We start from the raw sequence: 18,867 nt of genomic DNA, 5'->3' as shown, positions 1-18,867 counted from the left end.
CCTGACTTGGTAAACAGGGGTCTGAACTGCTTTAGTCCTCGTACTTCAGGTGTCCCAGCTCTCACTGCCCAGAAGCAAGAAGGGATCTCCTTTTTCTTAGAGAGTAGCCAGTCAGACTCTTTCTTTACACTTTGATCTTTTAGCTGAAGTGTCAGCACTTCTGATACTTCTTCCCCCCTTTTTCATCATCAGTAAGACAAACGCAGGGAAGTGCTTGGGCCTGAGTGGGAAGGTAAGGACCTTATCAGCTCAGTGTTCCTAACCCCGCATGTAGCATGCAGTAGCCCTGCTCTTGGCCATTAAGAAGTATGATTTGACACTGGACAGTATAGTTAAAATGTCTCACCTGAATTTTTTCTTTAAATGTAATATGCATTATCAGTTTTGTATATTGGCCTGACCTCATTCATAGCAACTGATATGGAATATATGCTAAGTTGAGTGTGCTTTATCATTATTATTTAGGATGCATACTGGATAGCAATGAACAGTTCTCTGAAATGTAAAACCCTCAGCGACATCTTTCTGTTGTTCAAGAGTTCTGACTTCATCACTCGTGACTTCACTCAGCCGTAAGTATGTCTCTTGATCTCCCATGTCAGTAGTTTCTGTATTTAAGAGAGTTTTGCTGAAGGCAAAATCCCATTGCTTCTAGTACTGTTAAAAACAACAGTTCCGGGTTGCCTGGGTGGTTTAGTCGGTCAAATCATCTGACTTTGGCTCAGGTTGTGATCTCACATCCTGGGATTGAGCCTCATGTCCAGCTCCCTGCCCAGTGGGAAGTCTGCTTCTCCCTCTCCCTCTGCCCCTAAACCCTCCTCTCACTCTGTGTCTCTCTCTCTCTTTCAAATAAATAAATAAAATCTTTAAAAAACCAACAACACAATAACAGTTCCATATAATAACATCTATTAAAGCAAATCTTTCTTTTCCTTTGATAGTAAATGCTCTACAATGAATATGTGTAAATATTTCTATCTGTCCATTAAATATTTTGGCAGTTTTTTTTCATTATAAAATCAGCATATGCTTATCATAGAAAAATAAAATTAGGAACTTGAGCTAAATAAAAACAGGAAATGTGGAAGGACCCATGATCTCACCATAGTTGGTTTTATGTACTTCCAGAATTCTTTCTGCACATATGTATGATATAGGTATACCGGTCTCTAACTGTATTCTGACATTTTAACACAAAAATGGGATCATGTAGTTCGTATTGCTTCGTAGCTTTCAGTGTATAGCTGACATCTTAACGTGTCTTTAAATACTTATGTGTGTCACTATTTAAAATTACTTTAATGGTATTCCACTGGACACCTGCAACATGATTTGTTTGATCAGCCTTCTGTTTTTTTTTTTTTTAAAGATTTTATTTATTTATTTGACAGAGAGAAATCACAAGTGGGCAGAGAGGCAGAGAGAGAGAGGAGGAAGCAGGCTCCCTGCTGAGCAGAGAGAGCCCGATGCGGGACTCGATCCCAGGACCCCGAGATCATGACCTGAGCCGAAGGCAGCGGCTTAACCCACTGAGCCACCCAGGCGCCCCCAGCCTTCTGTTTTTATAGAGTCCTACAGTGAATATCCCTGAGCTAAATTTTCTTGCATGTTCCTAATTTTTTTTCCTAGAATATATTTCTAGAAGTGGCATTTCTATTTTCCTTTCTTTGCTAGTTACTCTTCAGCTAAAGAACTCATAGGCAGGTAACCCACCTGCACTGTTGACCTGCTAGTGAACTCTTTAGGCTCTCTTGTTCTATTGTAAAGTAGGTATTCTTTTAGAATTCCCCTCTTACCGTTGTAAACAGACCAGTTATCCCACTTAAACTAATACTTAAACTGATCTCTAAATTAAAGCATATCACAAAATCCAGCAACTAAGCAGGTCAGTAGGGGTGGAGATACTGTGTATCCTTGGCACCTCTTCCCCATTCATTCATGTAGTCTGTCCTGCCCATTCACCCCATTTCAACTTCAGATCCTTTTTTTTTTTTTAAAGATTTTATTTATTTATTTGTTAGACAGAGATCACAGGTAGGCAGAGAGGTAGGCAGAGAGGCAGGCAGAGAGAGAGGAGGAAGCAGGCTCCCTGCTGAGCAGAGAGCTCGATGCGGGGCTCGATCCCAGGACCCTGAGATCATGACCTGAGCTGAAGGCAAAGGCCTTTGAGCCTTTGACCCACTGAGCCACCCAGGCGCCCCTTCAGATTCTTTTTTTGAGGAGAATCCTGGCACAAGAAAAAATAAACTCACTGCATGTCAGTTGTGCACCTGGTCTTTTGCCTGAGTTCTGCAGCTTGGGCATTGGTTTTAGTATTATAATAATGAAAGGAATGAAGTTTGGTGATAATAAACGAGCCTGGTTAAATTGTCAGTTTATTGTAAAAGTGTTTACCTGTGTTGATATTTCTGGTTCATTTACGGAGAAAAGCTTTATATTGTCTTGAGATCTCATTGTCCGCCTCTTGTGGTTATGTTGGCACAGATGTTACTAGGTGTACGGTGGCCCTTGTTTTAGTAATAATGCTGCAGCATTTCCCTTCTGGGAGAGGCTCTCTGATTCAAGGAAGTTGTTGCTATCTTCTTTGTCCATTATAAAGCTTTTAAATACCTAATGCTTTAAGTAAAGTTGCCTTAAAATATATTACATTAAAAATGCTCTGTATGTGTTAGTTAATCAGATAGGGGTTTCCCTGTTCCTTCAACACCAGTTGAAGTGAGAGTATGAGGACATCTTTTCTTTTTCAATCAAATCATTACTGTAAGTCGCTTTTAATTCTCTGTGGCTAAAGGTTTTTTTAAGTCATTGCCCTTGGTGAACTTCTGCTGCTCTGTAACCCACCTCTGCCTCTTTGTTATGCATGAATCTAGTGGGAGTCCAGTAGAAGGTAGAAATACCAGTCAGTTGTCTGGCCTTCTGTGCTTTGGCTTGTGTTTCTTGGCTTTGGCTTTGTGCTTTTGCATGGGAGGGCAGTTAAGTCAGCAAGTGAATTTGAGGCCTAGGATTAAGAGTGTTTACCCACAGAATACCATGCTTCTCCTAGTCTAAATAATTGGGAGTTGGCAGGAACAAACCCTAAGCACCAAGCTTGCAGCCTTTCAGCTTGGTGGCTCTAATTAGTCATCCTCTTCTGGAAGTATTCCTGTGTACAATAACCAGTTGAGGAACTGCAGAGCTTAAGTCTTGTCGCCATAAAAATCTGTATTGATGAGATCTTAAATGGAAGAGGAACTTCTGTTACATAGGCCTTTCAGGACCCCTGAAAGAGTAAATGCGGAGTGTAATTCTTTATAGACAAGATTGTGCCAATGATTTAATCTCTTTCCTTCTGTCGGCTAGAAAATCAAGGCCTAAATCTGCTTGGTTACTTTTCCCACAAACTAGTTAGTAGAACCAAAACCAGAATATAATTTCAGTAATGCCATTCTAAATGGTTTCTGTACTTTCACTTAGTAAAGTCGTAAATTCCTTTCAAAAATGCTTCAAATTAAAATACAAAATATCATAATGAATTTTATTTTATAAGAATTTATTATAAATAAAAACAATAAATATAAATGTAGACTATAAAAAGACATTATGGCATTATTATATAATTATCTGTAATACATAGAAGATTATATAAAAGTGACATTATATTGTTTATACTATTTTAGGGCTTACCTCAAAAAAAGAAAGCTATTCCAGTCAGGATTGCAAGCTAACAGAAGGCCAACTAAAAGTATTTTACACATACAGAGTTTTTAAAAATATATTACTTAACAAGGACTCTGGAATGTGGGTATTTCTGGGGTTCATTGAGCTGGTCCTCAAGGTCCCCAAGGAGCCAGGCTCTTCAGTTTTTCCCCCACGCTCATGCTTGGCTTACTGGTGTGGAATTTGGGATTATCACCTACTGGTTACAAGATTGCTGCTACACTTCTGGGCATCATGTGAAGAGACAGCAGTATCTGATCCAAAAATAGAAGGGGTGGTTTGTTTCCTCTCACTCCTCTCTGTACATGAGCAAGTAAAGCATTCTGGAAGCTTCCCGAGAGACTTCTTCCAGGCTCATTGGTCACACAGTGACCCAGCCTAATCCAGCAGTTGGCAGAGGGAACAGAAATGCAGCGACTGGTTTAGACCAGCGATTGTCAGACGTTAGCGTGCATCAGGAGCATCTGAAGGGTTTGACAAAACACAGATTGCTCGTCCCCTCTCCGAGGTTCTGGCCCAGGAGGCTGCGAGTGGGACCCAGGAATATAATTTCTAAGAAGTTCCCTGGTTTTCTGATGATGCTTGTGCTGGCCCACCCCTTGAGGACTGCTTAGATTAAGCAACTCATGCCTCCCTGGGATTCCGGAGGGGCCTACAGAATACCAGTGCTTCCTGATCCGGCAGTCACAGTTGTGTTAGCAAGGATGGAGGCTGGGGATAGCTCGAGGGAGACAAGCAGTACTATCTGTCACAGTCGTAAGCTGATAGAGATTATTAAGTACTTTTATTTTTCCTCTTCCTCAACTGGTTATTGTACACAGGAAGCTTTTGAAGCTTTAAAAAGTGGAAGTTGAAGTATGACACATTAACACAATCTGTCTGCACTAGACTCCCTGAGCAAACTGTTTGTCCAGATATAAACGTTTCATGTGGTTAGACTTGTTGAGTCTCAAGGCTGCTTTCAGTAATTATTTTATTGATTAAGTGTCACTTCAGTAGGCCAAGGCAAGAAAATAATATCCGGTATTCAAGTGGCATTTGGAAGAAAGAGCTGAGCAAGTGAAAAAATAAATCCATTAAGTGTTTCTCTGAGGGATTTGTCACCCACAAGATAGATTTGATTAGAGATCAGGAAATTTCACTTGTCTTAGTAATTTAACTCAGCTCTGCTTGACATAATTTGTATGCATTCTTAAGATTGTCATAAAACTGGTCATTAATTCTAAAATTCAGCAAGTAGTCTCAGGAGTACAATTTTGTGTGTAAGTTGGACTGATAGAACCTTCACCTTGTGATTTTTAGGGCCCATTTAATGAGGTGACACTTTTTCTTCTGTGGATTGTTTTAATTTTAGGTACCATATTTTCTCTCTTTTTGAAGAGGAATTCTACAAGAATTCAGATGAACATACCTAGTAATCCTTAGTTCAGTCTTGTTTTACTTTTATCTTTGTTTTTCCACCACCGGTGAAATCTGTAATGGAATCTGTGCACCAGTACTCAACTTGGTTCTCTTGGTTCTACCAGAAACACTGATGTTTAAGGTTCCATGGCTCTGCATTGTGTGTGTCTGTGTGTGTATGTGTGCACACCCATAATTTACACTTTTTCTTAAACTTAAAAGTGTTTACCATGAGGTATAATGTAACCTTCCAACTTTTGATAAAAAGCTTACCAATGAGACTTGTGTCCTACTAAGTATCTAGGATGGTTTGCCACTTTAAAACATCAGTGATTGTGTTTACTGCACTTCAGAAAGCTTTAATGGAGATGTTTTCTTACTGCTTATAAAAATGGTCAAATTGTGATCTCAGCCAATGGACTTAGGTAATACCTCATTTGCCTAGAGTAAATTCATATAGATGTTATACTCAAAGTATACCCCTAGTGTGATTCTCCTTCCCCCACTCCTGCCATGTGTCTTGGCCCAAATTACAGGCCCAAATCATACACTTTGAGTTGGTAATATTGTAAATCTGTATGTCCAGTGCCAGAATCTCACTCCTTAGCCCCACCACACGGAATTCATTTTCAACTTAGATGTTTTCCACTAGTATCATCTGTTTTCATCTCCATCTAGCTCTTTCTTACATAGTCTATTTCTGAATTGTAGCACAACTCAGCATAGTGCAAGCACATGCATCCTTTTCTGGTCCTTTCCTCCTTTACTTGTAACAAAGCATGGGACACATTCTGCCTCATTGGTATACTAGAGTACATCCATATTTTCCTCAGGGTGCTCCCCTCTGCTCCACACACCCACGTCCTTATCATTGAATGTATTACATTTGTTCTCTTTTGATGTGTGAAATATTTGGAACCACATGATAAAAACTTGTTGATTGCAGTTATGAAGTTCACAGAAAAAAGTATGTCAATATTAAGGCATGTTTAGGGCATAACGAATAGGCCTATTTATGCTAAGCCCTCGGGACTGACAGGTAGTGATTTGGGCAGGACCTTGAGTAGACATGAAAGAAATAAGATGACCCTTCTGCCTGCCAATGATCCATGCTTGCAGTTTGGGGCTAAGACTTTTTTTTCTCCTTCTCTTTTTAAAGATTTGGATCTGGAACATTACTTTCAAAAATTCCTATTAACTGCCTAATTTCAAAATGTTTTAAAAATGCACTGTTTTAATTTCATAGTAGCTTTTATCAGAATAGACTTTGGGGTTTTGTTGTTTTTTTCCCCAAAATAAAATCTTTATTATTTTTGTACCTGAGAATTTTTTTTAGTTTGTGATTCCCACTGTAGATAATGTAGCATTCATCATTTAATAACATTTGTGTATAATTGGCATTTTAATGGGTAGCTAGAGGAACTATAATTCAGTATAGGAGCCTCCTTTCCATCCAGATTGTAAAGCAGTGACTTAGATTTAGTACTACTTTCTGTTGTTACCTTGTTGAAAATTTCATTCAAAGAAATCTTCCAAGTTATAAAATACTTACCCAGGAAAATAAATTAAGAAGTGGGATTTAAAAACACACACACACACAAAATAAGTTTCTAAGTGTACATGAAAATGGTTAGTAAGTACTAATTATAGTTAGACTGTTCAGGTTGGCAGAGATGTTTAAATGAGATTCAGAATGTTCTAATTGCTAATTGTAAAAGAACTTTAAGAAACTGATTGTTAATTTCTGGTTTTAGCTAAGTAGCAGGCAAGATAACCTGAAAAATCTTTTGTTACAAATTATCTAGAAATGTTCGGTAAAATATTAACTATAACAAAAATTTAAGGGCATAGCTGAATTCAGGAGAAATAAAAGGCAAATCCCAGTTGCAGAGATGTGAAGAGGATAGAAAATCAGAGGGTGAGGTAGAGAAGTCTTTTAGAAGTCTTTTAGAGAAGTCTTTTAGAACTGATAAGGGACATAACTTTTAATCCCTTTATGGGACTAGAGGCTAAGCTTTAAGCCAAAATAAAGTGAAGATTTGGAAAAGAGACCATTTTGCATTTTCAGTAAAGGATGAACAAGAAGAAAATCATCCATTAGCACAGAGACAGGGAAGCAGGACTGAAAGTTCTTGGGCTTTGGCTTTTTGGTTTAAAAGTTTGAAACCTCAGGCCTGTGTCTCATGAACTTTGAAAAACAGAATTTGAACCACCTGCCTGTTAGAGATCTCCCATTAACTAAGAAATTAATCTAAAAGTCAGTCCTCCAGTCATTTTTACCCTTGAGGTGCCTAGAAGATGCAAATGCAAAGTGTTCTGGGAACACTCCACAACCCAGGCCTCGGGGGACCCCCAGAGAAATGAGCCACACCAAATAGGTGCTCATGTAGAAATAACAAGATCTGTGAGAAAACAGCACATCGTGCGTCAAGGTGAGACAGTGGACTAGAGGAGGAAGTAGAGATGTATGAATTTAAAATAACGGAAGTTTCAAAGATAATATAAAGGAAGTATTTTAATTAATTAAACTCAAATTGAGATTCTTAATACAAATTTTAGGTCCATTAATTTATATTTAAGGATTGTAAAAATTCCAGGGTTGTTAGTACCCTAATTATCTTATTTTTGCTTTTTAAATCTACTTCCTCCAGAATGTAAATGGAATCTAAGTACACACAGCGTTCTTTGCAGTATTTCAGCTAAGCTCTTGAAAATGCTATTATTGACCTTTACATTTGGGCTTAACTAGCTGGCTCTGTACTCTTCTCTTGCAGAAACTGTACTGGGCCATCTGGTTAATCATCTTAATAAGAAAAAGCCTTATACAATAATCTCACATAGCACAGACATTCTCACTTCTGCTTTCTGAAACTAACCAGGCTTTTAAAATAACATTAAATGTTAAACCAATCAACACTTAAAAAAATAAATGTTATAGGATGGGGGAATGCAAATATGCATTAAAACACACTTGTTTTAAAGTAGCAATATGAGGATTAATCAAGGGCTGAAGTCAGTATTTGAAAGAATATCAAAACATTAAAAACATTAGATAATGAAGATCTGTGTTTTGGAATTGTGTCGATTGGGTTTCCTGTAGTATTTTAAAAATAGGTAGATAAAGGATCTTAATCCACCTTGTTCTTTATAGAATAATAACAGTATTCTATCCTCTATTATCAGATTTCCAAAAACTATGGCACCCACATGATTAAATCACATTTCAAGGGGCACTTGGGTGGCTCAGTCAGTTAAGCATCTGCCTTTGGCTCAGGTCATGATCCTGGGGTCCTGGGATCGAGGCCCACATCGGGCTCTCTGCTCAACAGGGAGCCTCTTTCTCCTGCTCACTCTCTCATATGCCCGCCCTCTCTCCCCCTGCTTGTGCTCTCTGTCAAATAAATAAATAAAACCTTAAAAAAAAAATCACATTTCAAGAGTGAGAATGGTATACTATACTTACCACTAAGATAATGCCATTATTTCACTTAATCAAATTCCTTTGTCATTTCCCTACTTCCATCTCCATGTATGTTTTAGATACATTTAAATTAAGAAAAGATAGTTCAGTTTTATCATCGATAATGAATTGTTGGTTAGTTGGAAGCCAAAATGTTACCTTTTTTTCCTATTGAGGTTTAATTGGCATAATGTTATATTAGTTTTAGGTGTATAACATAGTAATTCCATATTTGTATATGTTATAAAATGTAAAATATTAACTTTTAAAGTAAACTTGAATTGGTTTCCTACAAAGGCAATACATGTACACTTTGTACTTTTATGTATTTTTTAATTCCTCAAAATTAAAAGTTGGAATAAAATTATATATGTTTTAAGGACAAAAAGAAATTTTTATAATAGAATTCATAAAATAGCATTTTTTTACTAATTAAAAGGCTTAGACTGTTAAACTAGGAATAAAAGCATGGAATCTTTTGAAATGAAAAATTTATTATGTGGAACTATTAAAGATGATCAAGGACTTTTTTTTAGATGCATCTGGTATTTATGGTGTTTTGGTTTTTTTGGCTGAAATTCAAGAGCTTTAACAGCAGCTCTTTTTTTTTTTTTTTCTTTTTTTGAGAGAGAGAGCTCACATGCACAAGGGCGGGGTGGGGCAGAGGGTGAGAGAGACCACTGGACTCCACACTGAACATGGGGCTCGATCTCATAACCCTGAGATCATGACCTGAGCTGAAATCAAGAGTTGGACGCTTAACTGACCAACTGACCCACCCAGGTGCCCCAGCAGCAACTCTAAAACCTACATCCTTGCTGGTTTAGTGCCCTCCCTACCACTTATTTGATCTCTCACCTTTCAGAGCCTTGGTATCCTCCTGTGGTAAACATTAATATTAATAGCACTTTCTTTTTTTTTTTTTTTTTTTTTTTTTTTTTTAAAGATTTTTTTTTTTTAATTTATTTGACAGAGAGAGAGATCACAAGTAGGCAGAGAGGTAGGCAGAGAGAGAGAGAGGAGGAAGCAGGCTCCCTGCTGAGCAGAGAGCCTGATGCGGGACTCGATCCCAGGAACCTGAGATCATGACCTGAGCTGAAGGCAGTGGCTTAACCCACTGAGCCACCCAGGCACCCTTAATAGCACTTTCTCATAGGATTATTAGTGCCTGTTCATTAATACAGAGAAAACCCCATTGCTTTTCAACAAAGCACATTGGGTGTACTTTGTATTTCAGATTATATCTGCCCATGCCCAGTTGTTAGTAGAAATAAAGGGTTTTGTCTGAGAATCTCAGCCAACCAACTAAATTGGAGTTGCTATTGTTTCTAGTATAAATTACAAATGATTACAGAGAATTCCAACCTAATCAAATATTCAGGGGAATTGAAAAGCTTTTCAAACTCAGTTTTACTTGTAAATTGTTTAAGTGATCTTCAGAAGTATTTTTTATTTTCTTTATGTGGGTTTTTCTTTTTAATAAAAATGTCTCTCGATTGCAAGTTTTACTTTAATTTTCGGTGTTCTCCAAGTTTCTGTCATCTGCCTGAGGTGATCGCTTCTATTTACTTTCTGGACTTTAGCTCTTATACCTGTGTGATTACCTCCAGATAATTTTCTACAACTCCTCCCTCTCTTTCAGTTTTGTTTTTCCTGGTTGCTTCCTACACATTTCTCTGTGGTTCTCAGGATGTTTCCAGTGCTCCACATACAAACATTATTCTCTCCCATCTTTCTCTCACCCCTGTCACCTGCTTTTCTCTCAGTCTCAGCGAATGGCATTCTCATCACTGTCCAGCCAGTCATCCCGACCTCTTTCTCCCTCACCTCTCACTTTCAGCAGGTGCCAGGCAATGTTAAATAGACTTTGACTCCTGAATATCTTTTTAGAGTGCTTTCCTCCTCCCGGCCTCCCACTGCAGCAGGTAGACCCTTATCTCTCCCCAGGGTTATTGGACTGAGCCTTCTAACTAGTCTCTCTGCCTCCCTACTTGCCATTCTCCCCGACCCCTCCGCACTGCCAGCCCAGCTGTCCACTTGACCATAGTGGTAGTCCTGAAGCCCTTACATGTTTAGAGACTTAGCTCCCCATTATCTATATAATGTAGTACAACCTCCCTAGAGAGACAAACAAGACTCTTCACAATCTGGATACTCGTTTTTATCCAGAATTTCTCTCCATTGTCATCTTTCTTTTTTAAAAAAATTGGATTATAGTTGATACAAATGTTATATTAGTTTTGGGTGTAAAACATAGTGATTTAACAAGTCTATATTTAATGGTATGCTCACCACAGGTTACCTGCCATCTGTCCCCATACAGCCCTTTTCCAGTACCGCTGATTAGATTGCCCATGCTGTGTCTTTTCTCCCCATGACTTACTCATTCTGTAACTGGAAACCTGTATCTCCCACCCCATTTCACCATTATTTGTTCATTCCCCCCTACCCCCCTCCCTTCTGGCAGCCACCAGTTTGTTCTCTGTGTTTATGAGTCTATTTCTTATAAAGTTGAGTCTGTTTCTGCTTTTTGTTTGTTTAACACACCCCATATCTTCTTTATCCATTCATCTATCGATGGACGCTTAGGCTGCTTCCGTATCTTGGCTGTTAATAAATAATGCTACAATACACATAGGAGTGCATAAATCTTTTCGAATTAGTGTTTTTGTTTTCTTTGGGCAAATACCCAATAGTGGAATTACTGGATCCCATGGTAGTTCTACTTTTACTGTTTTGAGGAAGCTTCGTACAGTTCTCCACAGCGGCTGCCCCAGCTTACTGTTCCCCACAACAGTGCATGAGGTCTAACCTCATCTTTCCGTGGTTCTCCTTGCGCTCTCCACTCGGTCAGCGCGAGCGCAGTTGTTCTCTGCGCACTGCGTGACAGTTCTCATTTCCCTTCCTGCTCTAGTGCATGCTTCCCTTTGCCTTAATATGGACGCTTCCCTTCCTGTTGAACAAGGCCTTCTTGACTACCGCCTCCCTTACCCCTCACACAACAGAGAGCTAATTGGTTTTTCCTTTGTGCTATCAGAGTATTTTTATTTTTGCTTCCAGTGTTTTGAATTTCTTTGCTTGCTAGGCTTTGCCCACCAGACTAACTTTCTCCTAAAGAACAAGGGACTTAGGCCATTTAGCATTTCTGGTGCCTAGCCAGTCCTTATAGGGAGGTATTTAACAAAGGCATTTAGAAAATATATGAAAAATTGTTCATGAAATGGAGGATTTTTAGAAACGGAAATAGTATGCTTAATGAAGGGATGAGTAGTTCTAGCAAATATTTTTTTAAACAGCGTGCAGGGTAAAGATTGGATTAATTTTGTGTGGCTTTGGATGGTGGAGATAATGTCAGCAGAGAAGTAGACTTCTGCTTTAGCCATAAAGAAGGCAATGAGAATTATAGAACAGCAGCGCCATCCTGCCTTCATTTGGAATCTGTATTTAGACAACCTGAGTTTTAGCCCTGTCTTGGTCATTAAATTTGGTCATTTCTGGATCTAAGTTTCTTTGTTTTTTGACAGAAAAATGAAGACAATTGTAGATTATGTGGTGGTTTGGAGGACTAGTGAAATACCTTTTTGGGTTCCTCACCTATCATCTGATGTTGAATAGTACTTAATAAATGTTCATTGGGTTTGAATCCTGTTACTGGATTCTTTTAGTAAAACCTTACATGTATCACACTGAATATAAGTAAATGTGTGTACCTAAGCTGGCACCCAAAAAAGATACTCAATTGCCTTTTTTTCTCTTAAAGATTTATTCATTGTACTGATGATTCTCCAGATCCTTGTATAGAATATGAGGTAAGGATTTACTTTTTTAAATCTTGAAATTGATAATCCTAGATGAAGATGTGTTGGAAATTGCTATCTGTTCTTAAGCAGAATGAATAAAATTTTTTGAATCAATTTTTCTGGGAACCTGAAGCCACTGAATTTTTTAAATTTATGAAAAATATCTGTATAAATAAATATTTAACACTTAGACACAGTGTATACATACTATAGAATATATGTATTTTTTAATGAAACAAATACTTTATATCCATCATCTGGCTTAAGCTGGGTAAGCTTTTTAACCCGGTATATGAAGAAAAATAATCACCATTTTACCATTTAGGCTCAGTAGACCTTTTTATTTTTTTACATTGTTCACTTATTTTATAAATTACATACAGAAGTTAGATCAAAAGGATAGTGGAAAACATTTTTAGAAATAGCAGTAAGAATTCAAACATAGCAAACCCAAATTTGTATTCTACTTTTCCTAGTTTGAAGGTTAAATACTACCCCCCACCCACCAAATACCTCTCCCTGAAATGGGCAGTATTCTTGGACTCAAATAACTACTCATCAATTGTTATGAGTGAATACTTTTCTTTTAAATCTTGATTCCAGGTTTCAGCTACATCCCTGATAGGCTGTTCCTTATCATTACTCTTGGTTCTTCTTGCACTTGGATTGTCAAAATGTAACACTTTTGAAAACTTTGACAGCTCATACTTTGTTGAAGAGAGTGGTCATCTTGCTTCATAATTGCAAACCACTTGCATTTTTGGATTTGTAACATTAATTAGAATTAGTCCAGTATTTAAAAAAAATTCTTCATTTAAAAAAAAAATCATTGTTTGCTTTGTCACCTTTGTATACACACACTTTCAAAACTTGCAGACTGACTCACTATATCAAGAAATTTTTAGTGTGCTGAATATGTATTGGTATATCTTCTGTGATTTTACCATGTTTGTAGAACAGTTAATTTACTATTTATTAGGCCACCAAACTGGATCTTTTATCACTTAAAATTGAGTTACATATCAGTTGTGAAGGTTTTTTTTTTTGTTTGTTTTGTTTTTTTGTTTTTTACTTAACAGCATATAGTATGAGCATATTCCTAATCGTTAAACATTTTTATAACATTCTTTATATGTATATATTATATTCATATATTTTGTCTCACTGAAAACACATCTATTAAATCCCTGCTGTGTCTTATCATTTGGTGCTGGAAAACACAAAATGACAAAGATGATTTCTGGAGGCTTGCCCTGAGGCATAATCTTTGTTTGAGATGTCATCTTGTATCCCCAAGATTGATTTCACCAGCAGTTTGCTCTTTTATTGCTTTCTTGGGAATGTGCCATCATCATGGTAGTACATAGGGTTTAAAACTCAGTTTTAAAAGCTCAGGAAAGTGATATACTTAGAATAATTAAAATGAAAAAAGTTGCAAGCAGAATCCTATATATGGTGTATTCCTTCTGTGTGTATTTAAGAAGATACATACATGTACTCCATGCTCATTTATTTCTAGATTATATCTGGAAAGCTATATGAGTAATTGACTGCACTGGTTACCTCTGAGCGGGAGAACAGAGGGACTAGATGGGGTTGGGGGGAGAATTCACATTTTACCCTTACGTGTTTTTCAGTCACCTATACAGTATATGTGTTACCTGTCCAAAACATTATTTTAATAAAGATTATGCAGATTGTCCAAAAAAATGAATGTTAGTTTACAATAACTGCTTATTTCTTTGTTGCTTAAATAAAAATTATTGTAGCCCTAAAGAACTGTATTTGTCAGTATCAGCTTTTAATAGATGACAACTGTGTACATTTTTAGTTTTTTAGTTCTTCATTTAATAATTAGGTTCTTTTTAAAAAATACAGCACATATAAATCTTGACTAAGAGCTTATAATAATGAAAATTGAAATCAGTGCATTTAAATCTTAGGCATATTTTAAGGATGTAAGTTTAGTTGTTTTAAGAAAAGCAATATACTATCAAAAATTAAAAAGTATAAGAAAATAAGAGGAACTTATCGCCTGGATGTATCCTCAGTATTAGCATTTTGGCATTTAACTGCCCTTTCCTGAGATAAGTGTATATATGTGTTTGTGTTCATATATATATACTCTCTTCATAAAATACTTTGCATACCATTTTCTTTCATTTGTGGTTTATTTTTCCAGCTCATTAAATATTTTTTTATATCAGGATTTTTAGTGGCTGTGTATCTTATATATTGACAACTTTACTTAGTAACATTTTTTAAGCATTTGGTAGGTATTATATACTTGTGCTGGGAACATAAAGATGAATTGAGACCTAGTTCCTTGCCCTTTCTGAGTTGCTAGTTAGGAGGGTAGAGAGACTTGTTCAGATTATTGCCGTGTATAACTTGGTATATATGTGCATACTATGGAATGTTAGATACAAGAAACTTGGAGCACAGGGTATGGGAAGGGAGGATACTGAGGCCACTGGAGGTTATTCGAGGAATGGGGCTTAGTGTGATTTAAGTTCCATCTCTTAGGCCTTAAAGGGCAAAGAAGTGTATGCCAGTCTAAGGGAGGCTGGAGGCACTGGCCACATATTACAGTTAATACTTGGAAGAGTAGGACTGGTTTTCGCCAAAGAACATTTTAAAAACAGACTCAGAAGTGTACATCTGTCAACTATAGTATTTATAAAATTGCAGCAATTCAGTAGTATATGAGAATTTGTATATATTAATTATAGTAGTGGAACCCATTTATGACTTGAGCCAGTAACAGAATTGTTTTACTTTAAAGTGGAGGCAAAATTATTGAGGGTTATAGTGATTTTTAGTGATAAATTATAATACTTTGATCAGAGTATTACACAATAGCGCGAAGAAGGTAGATAACTAGGATATCCTTTTTTGTTTGTTTTAAAATATACTTAAAGGGGTGAAGAACAAATAATTAGAGGGCAACTGTATGCAATGATGATAGGATTCAACTTCATCCTTGGGTTTATATATTATGTCAGCTCTTAAAGTGATGAATAAATGACAAAAGTACTTTTTGTCATAAAGAATTTTAACAGTGTTTCTGCCACTTATTGGACTAATAAATTTGTTCTCTATATCTCATGATAAGAATGGTTTATGATGCTTTTTCTTCCAAACTATTTGATAATGGCAATTATTAAAACATACTCTTGGCATAAAATTATCTGTTAGACCAGTAAACATTCCTTTGTTACATGGTTGTGTTATATTTTTCCTCTCTCTACAGCTTGTTCTTCGAAAATGGTGTGAATTAATTCCTGGGGCTGAGTTCCGATGTTTTGTCAAGGAAAACAAACTTATTGGTGAGTTTTTTTACACATTAAAAGAAGACAAGATTTTTTTTTTTCTTTCTAAATTTATGTTTTACTTTTACTTCTTTTTTTTTTTAAGTAAACTCTACACCACACAGGGGGCTTGAACTCACAACCCCGAGATCACAACCCTGAGGTCATGTGCTCCACCAACTGAGCCAGCGAGGCATCCCTGAAGTTTATTTATTTTTAGTAATCTCTACACCCAACATGGGGCTCAATCTCATGACCCTGAGATCAAGAGTCACATGCTCCTCCAACTGAGCCAGCCAGTTGCTCCAAGAAGACAAGCTTTTGATGGAAGTGAATTTCTAATAATTAGGAGAGGCTAGTAATCAAATCAGTTTTTATCTCAGATGCTACCTCTAGCCAATTAGTAGTGACTCTCTGGAATTCTCTTTGGACAGTGCTCCTGAGGCCATATTCAGTTTCCACAGAGAAGTATCTTGTCCATTAATCATGTCTGGATTCTGGAGATGAAAGTGATGGTCTTGGCCATTCCCAATTTAAGCTACATACCATGTTACCTGTTTTCTCTTTGGGACTTTCCTAAGTATTACTAGCAACACATTACTTATTTTAAGCATCATAAAAAGTCAAGTTTTGGGATCTTTGTTTCTATTATTAGAGCAGTGTTTATTATTCTAGCAAGAGGAAGTATGTAGACAAATAAGTGCATTACTTAAAAAGCCACCCATTTTCTTCCTCTCAGATTATTATTTTGTTTGCTGTGATATACTCAAGTATTGAAGATAATCTGCTCTTTTTGTCTTTGCATGTTTTCCATGCAGTAAAACTTATCTTTGACCAAGAAAAGTGTGATTTGAATAAAATCACATCACTGTTTTTAAAAAATTTTTTTAATTTAAAAGTTTTTAAAAATTGTCTATTATTATTTTTTTTTTTAGAGAGGGAAAGAGAGACAATCTTACCCAGGCTCCACACAGCTCAGGCTTACAACCCTGAGATCATGACTTGAGCTGAAACCAAGAGTCAGGAGCTTAACTGACTGAGCCACCCATGTGCCCCACATGAGCACTGTTTAGTGAATGTGACGTTCTGTTAATTTACCTGAAAGAATCTTGGGGTGTTTGAATTGATCATATTGTTAGGTATTTCTGGAAGAAGGTGCAACATAAGCAGAGCTAAAGAAGTCATATTGTCATTGATGCAGAAATTGGGTGGAAACCCTTCTTTCAAAGTAGAAAACTTTCCTAAGCCTAGAGCAAATTTGAGGGAGTTTTTACAATAATCCCTTTAGTGTATCTGGAATAAAATCAGCAAGTCACTCTGAAGAAAGGAATGTTTACTTTTCCATGGCTTGAAACATCAGGCTTGTGAAAGGCATTGTAGCATGTGTGAACAGGAAAAATAGCCTGTTTCTGTGAAATACAATATGAATTGGAAGACATTGGGAATATTTTAAGTTTCCCAAAGAAGAGTGGAAAAGAATACCATTGTGTAGAAAGTTCGTTGGAAAAAAAAATCAAGAAGCAATTGTGTATGTGTATAGGTTTAAAATTGCTTCTTTCATTTTTTTACATTGTAAATATATGTATGACTGAGCTCTTTATTGTACTAAATAAAAATAACTTTCTAAAATAAGAATGCATGACAATATGAAACCTAGGATATCTATCCATATGAATGGATAATTTACTAAGTTTTTTACCTGTATAAAATGCTGAATCATGTATTATGCAATACTCATCTGATTGGTCTTCTGATCTACTTTAATGGTTCTCTCAAAAAATGTTTAAATTACATTTTGATGTTTTTGAAAAGAATGTTATATAATAATATAATGTTATATAATAATGGATATAAAATACTTTCTTGTCAGGTATTTCTCAAAGGGACTATACACAGTACTATGATCATATTTCTAAACAAAAGGAAGAGATTTGCAGATGCATACAAGACTTTTTCAAGAAACACATACAGTACAAATTCTTGGATGAAGACTGTGAGTATTTTTTATTGACTCAGTGAAATGAAGTACATAATGTTACTGAACCTTATTTCATGGTGGTACAGATTTTTTTTTAAAGAATTTATTTATTTATTTGAGAGACAATGCACCAGTGAGGGGAGGGGCAGAGGTAGAAACAACCTCCCCGCTGAGCAGGAGCCAGGTGTGGTGCTCAATCCTAGGACCCTGAGATCATGCCCTGAGCCAAATGCAAATGATTAACCGACTGAGCCACCCAGGCACCCTGGTGGTGCAGATATTAGAACTGGATTTAAAACACTGTATTTTAACCATTTTGCTGTGTTACTTATCTGATGGTTGGTGTGTTAATTTTATCTTATTTTAATCAGTCACTTTTTAATACCAAGGCAGATACTTCTTTTGTCATTTTAGACGTTTTATTATCCATTTCAGAGGGTCTGTCTACAGAGAGCAAAATGCTTGTGTTACTCAGACTGAATTAGCTAGTTGACTGATACATCTTTCTAGATTTTTTATTTGAATGATCAGATAGTACCAGTTACAAGGTAAACATTTGTGACTTGCTTTTAAGAAAGTATATTGCATATGAAAGAGTTTTCCTGCATTCTAAAATCTGTTCTGATTTCTTCTTGCCAAACCTGGGTTCTGTGGCAAATTTGATTTTAAAAAAGATGATCATGCCATAACCATAGCTAGATTTTATGCTTTCTTACTACAGATTTTATTGAAGTCATTCCTCATCAAATGAATTAAGTGATTGATGTCTTTGTCATTAGTACATGTTATTTGTTTATAATGCTGAATTTGTTGGGATGATGTGTTTGGTTTGAAGTTTTAAATACAATTAACTTTTGATTAACCCAGGTTTGAACTGCATGGGTCCACTTAAATGTGGATTTTTTTCCTAATTCATGCAGTGTGGGGCTGTAGGTATATTTTCCTTACAACTTTACTAATATTTTCTCTACCTTTATTGTAAGAATACAGTATATAGTACACAAAATACATGTTAATTGTTTATGTTATGGGTAAGGATTCAGGTCAACAGTGGGCTGTTAGTAGTTACGTTTCAGGGAAGTAAAATCTTAAGCATGAGTTTTCCAATTCTGCGGGGAAGTCAGCACCCCCAGCCCCCGCATTGCTTAAGGATCAACTATATAAAGGATTATGGCCAAGAGTAGAGTAAAGGAAAACAAAATCATGTAATAAAACATTGTA

The 18,867-nt window shown here is 36.5% G+C and overlaps 1 protein-coding gene across 2 annotated transcripts in view; it reads left to right on the top strand.

The window, feature by feature from the left end:
* CDC123 (cell division cycle 123) overlaps positions 1 to 18,867 on the top strand; it is a 57,124-nt gene that overhangs the window by 27,309 nt on the left and 10,948 nt on the right. For both annotated transcript variants that reach the window (XM_059404314.1, XM_059404313.1), the window contains 4 exons: positions 466 to 572; positions 12,318 to 12,366; positions 15,611 to 15,686; positions 17,539 to 17,661. In XM_059404314.1, the coding sequence (XP_059260297.1) occupies positions 466 to 572; positions 12,318 to 12,366; positions 15,611 to 15,686; positions 17,539 to 17,661 (355 nt within the window). The remainder of the gene's footprint in view (positions 1 to 465; positions 573 to 12,317; positions 12,367 to 15,610; positions 15,687 to 17,538; positions 17,662 to 18,867) is intronic.

The sequence above is a fragment of the Mustela nigripes genome, chromosome 6, assembly GCF_022355385.1.
Source record: "Mustela nigripes isolate SB6536 chromosome 6, MUSNIG.SB6536, whole genome shotgun sequence".
Taxonomy (NCBI): Eukaryota; Metazoa; Chordata; class Mammalia; order Carnivora; family Mustelidae; genus Mustela; species Mustela nigripes.
This window is presented reverse-complemented; position numbering and strand designations above follow the sequence as displayed.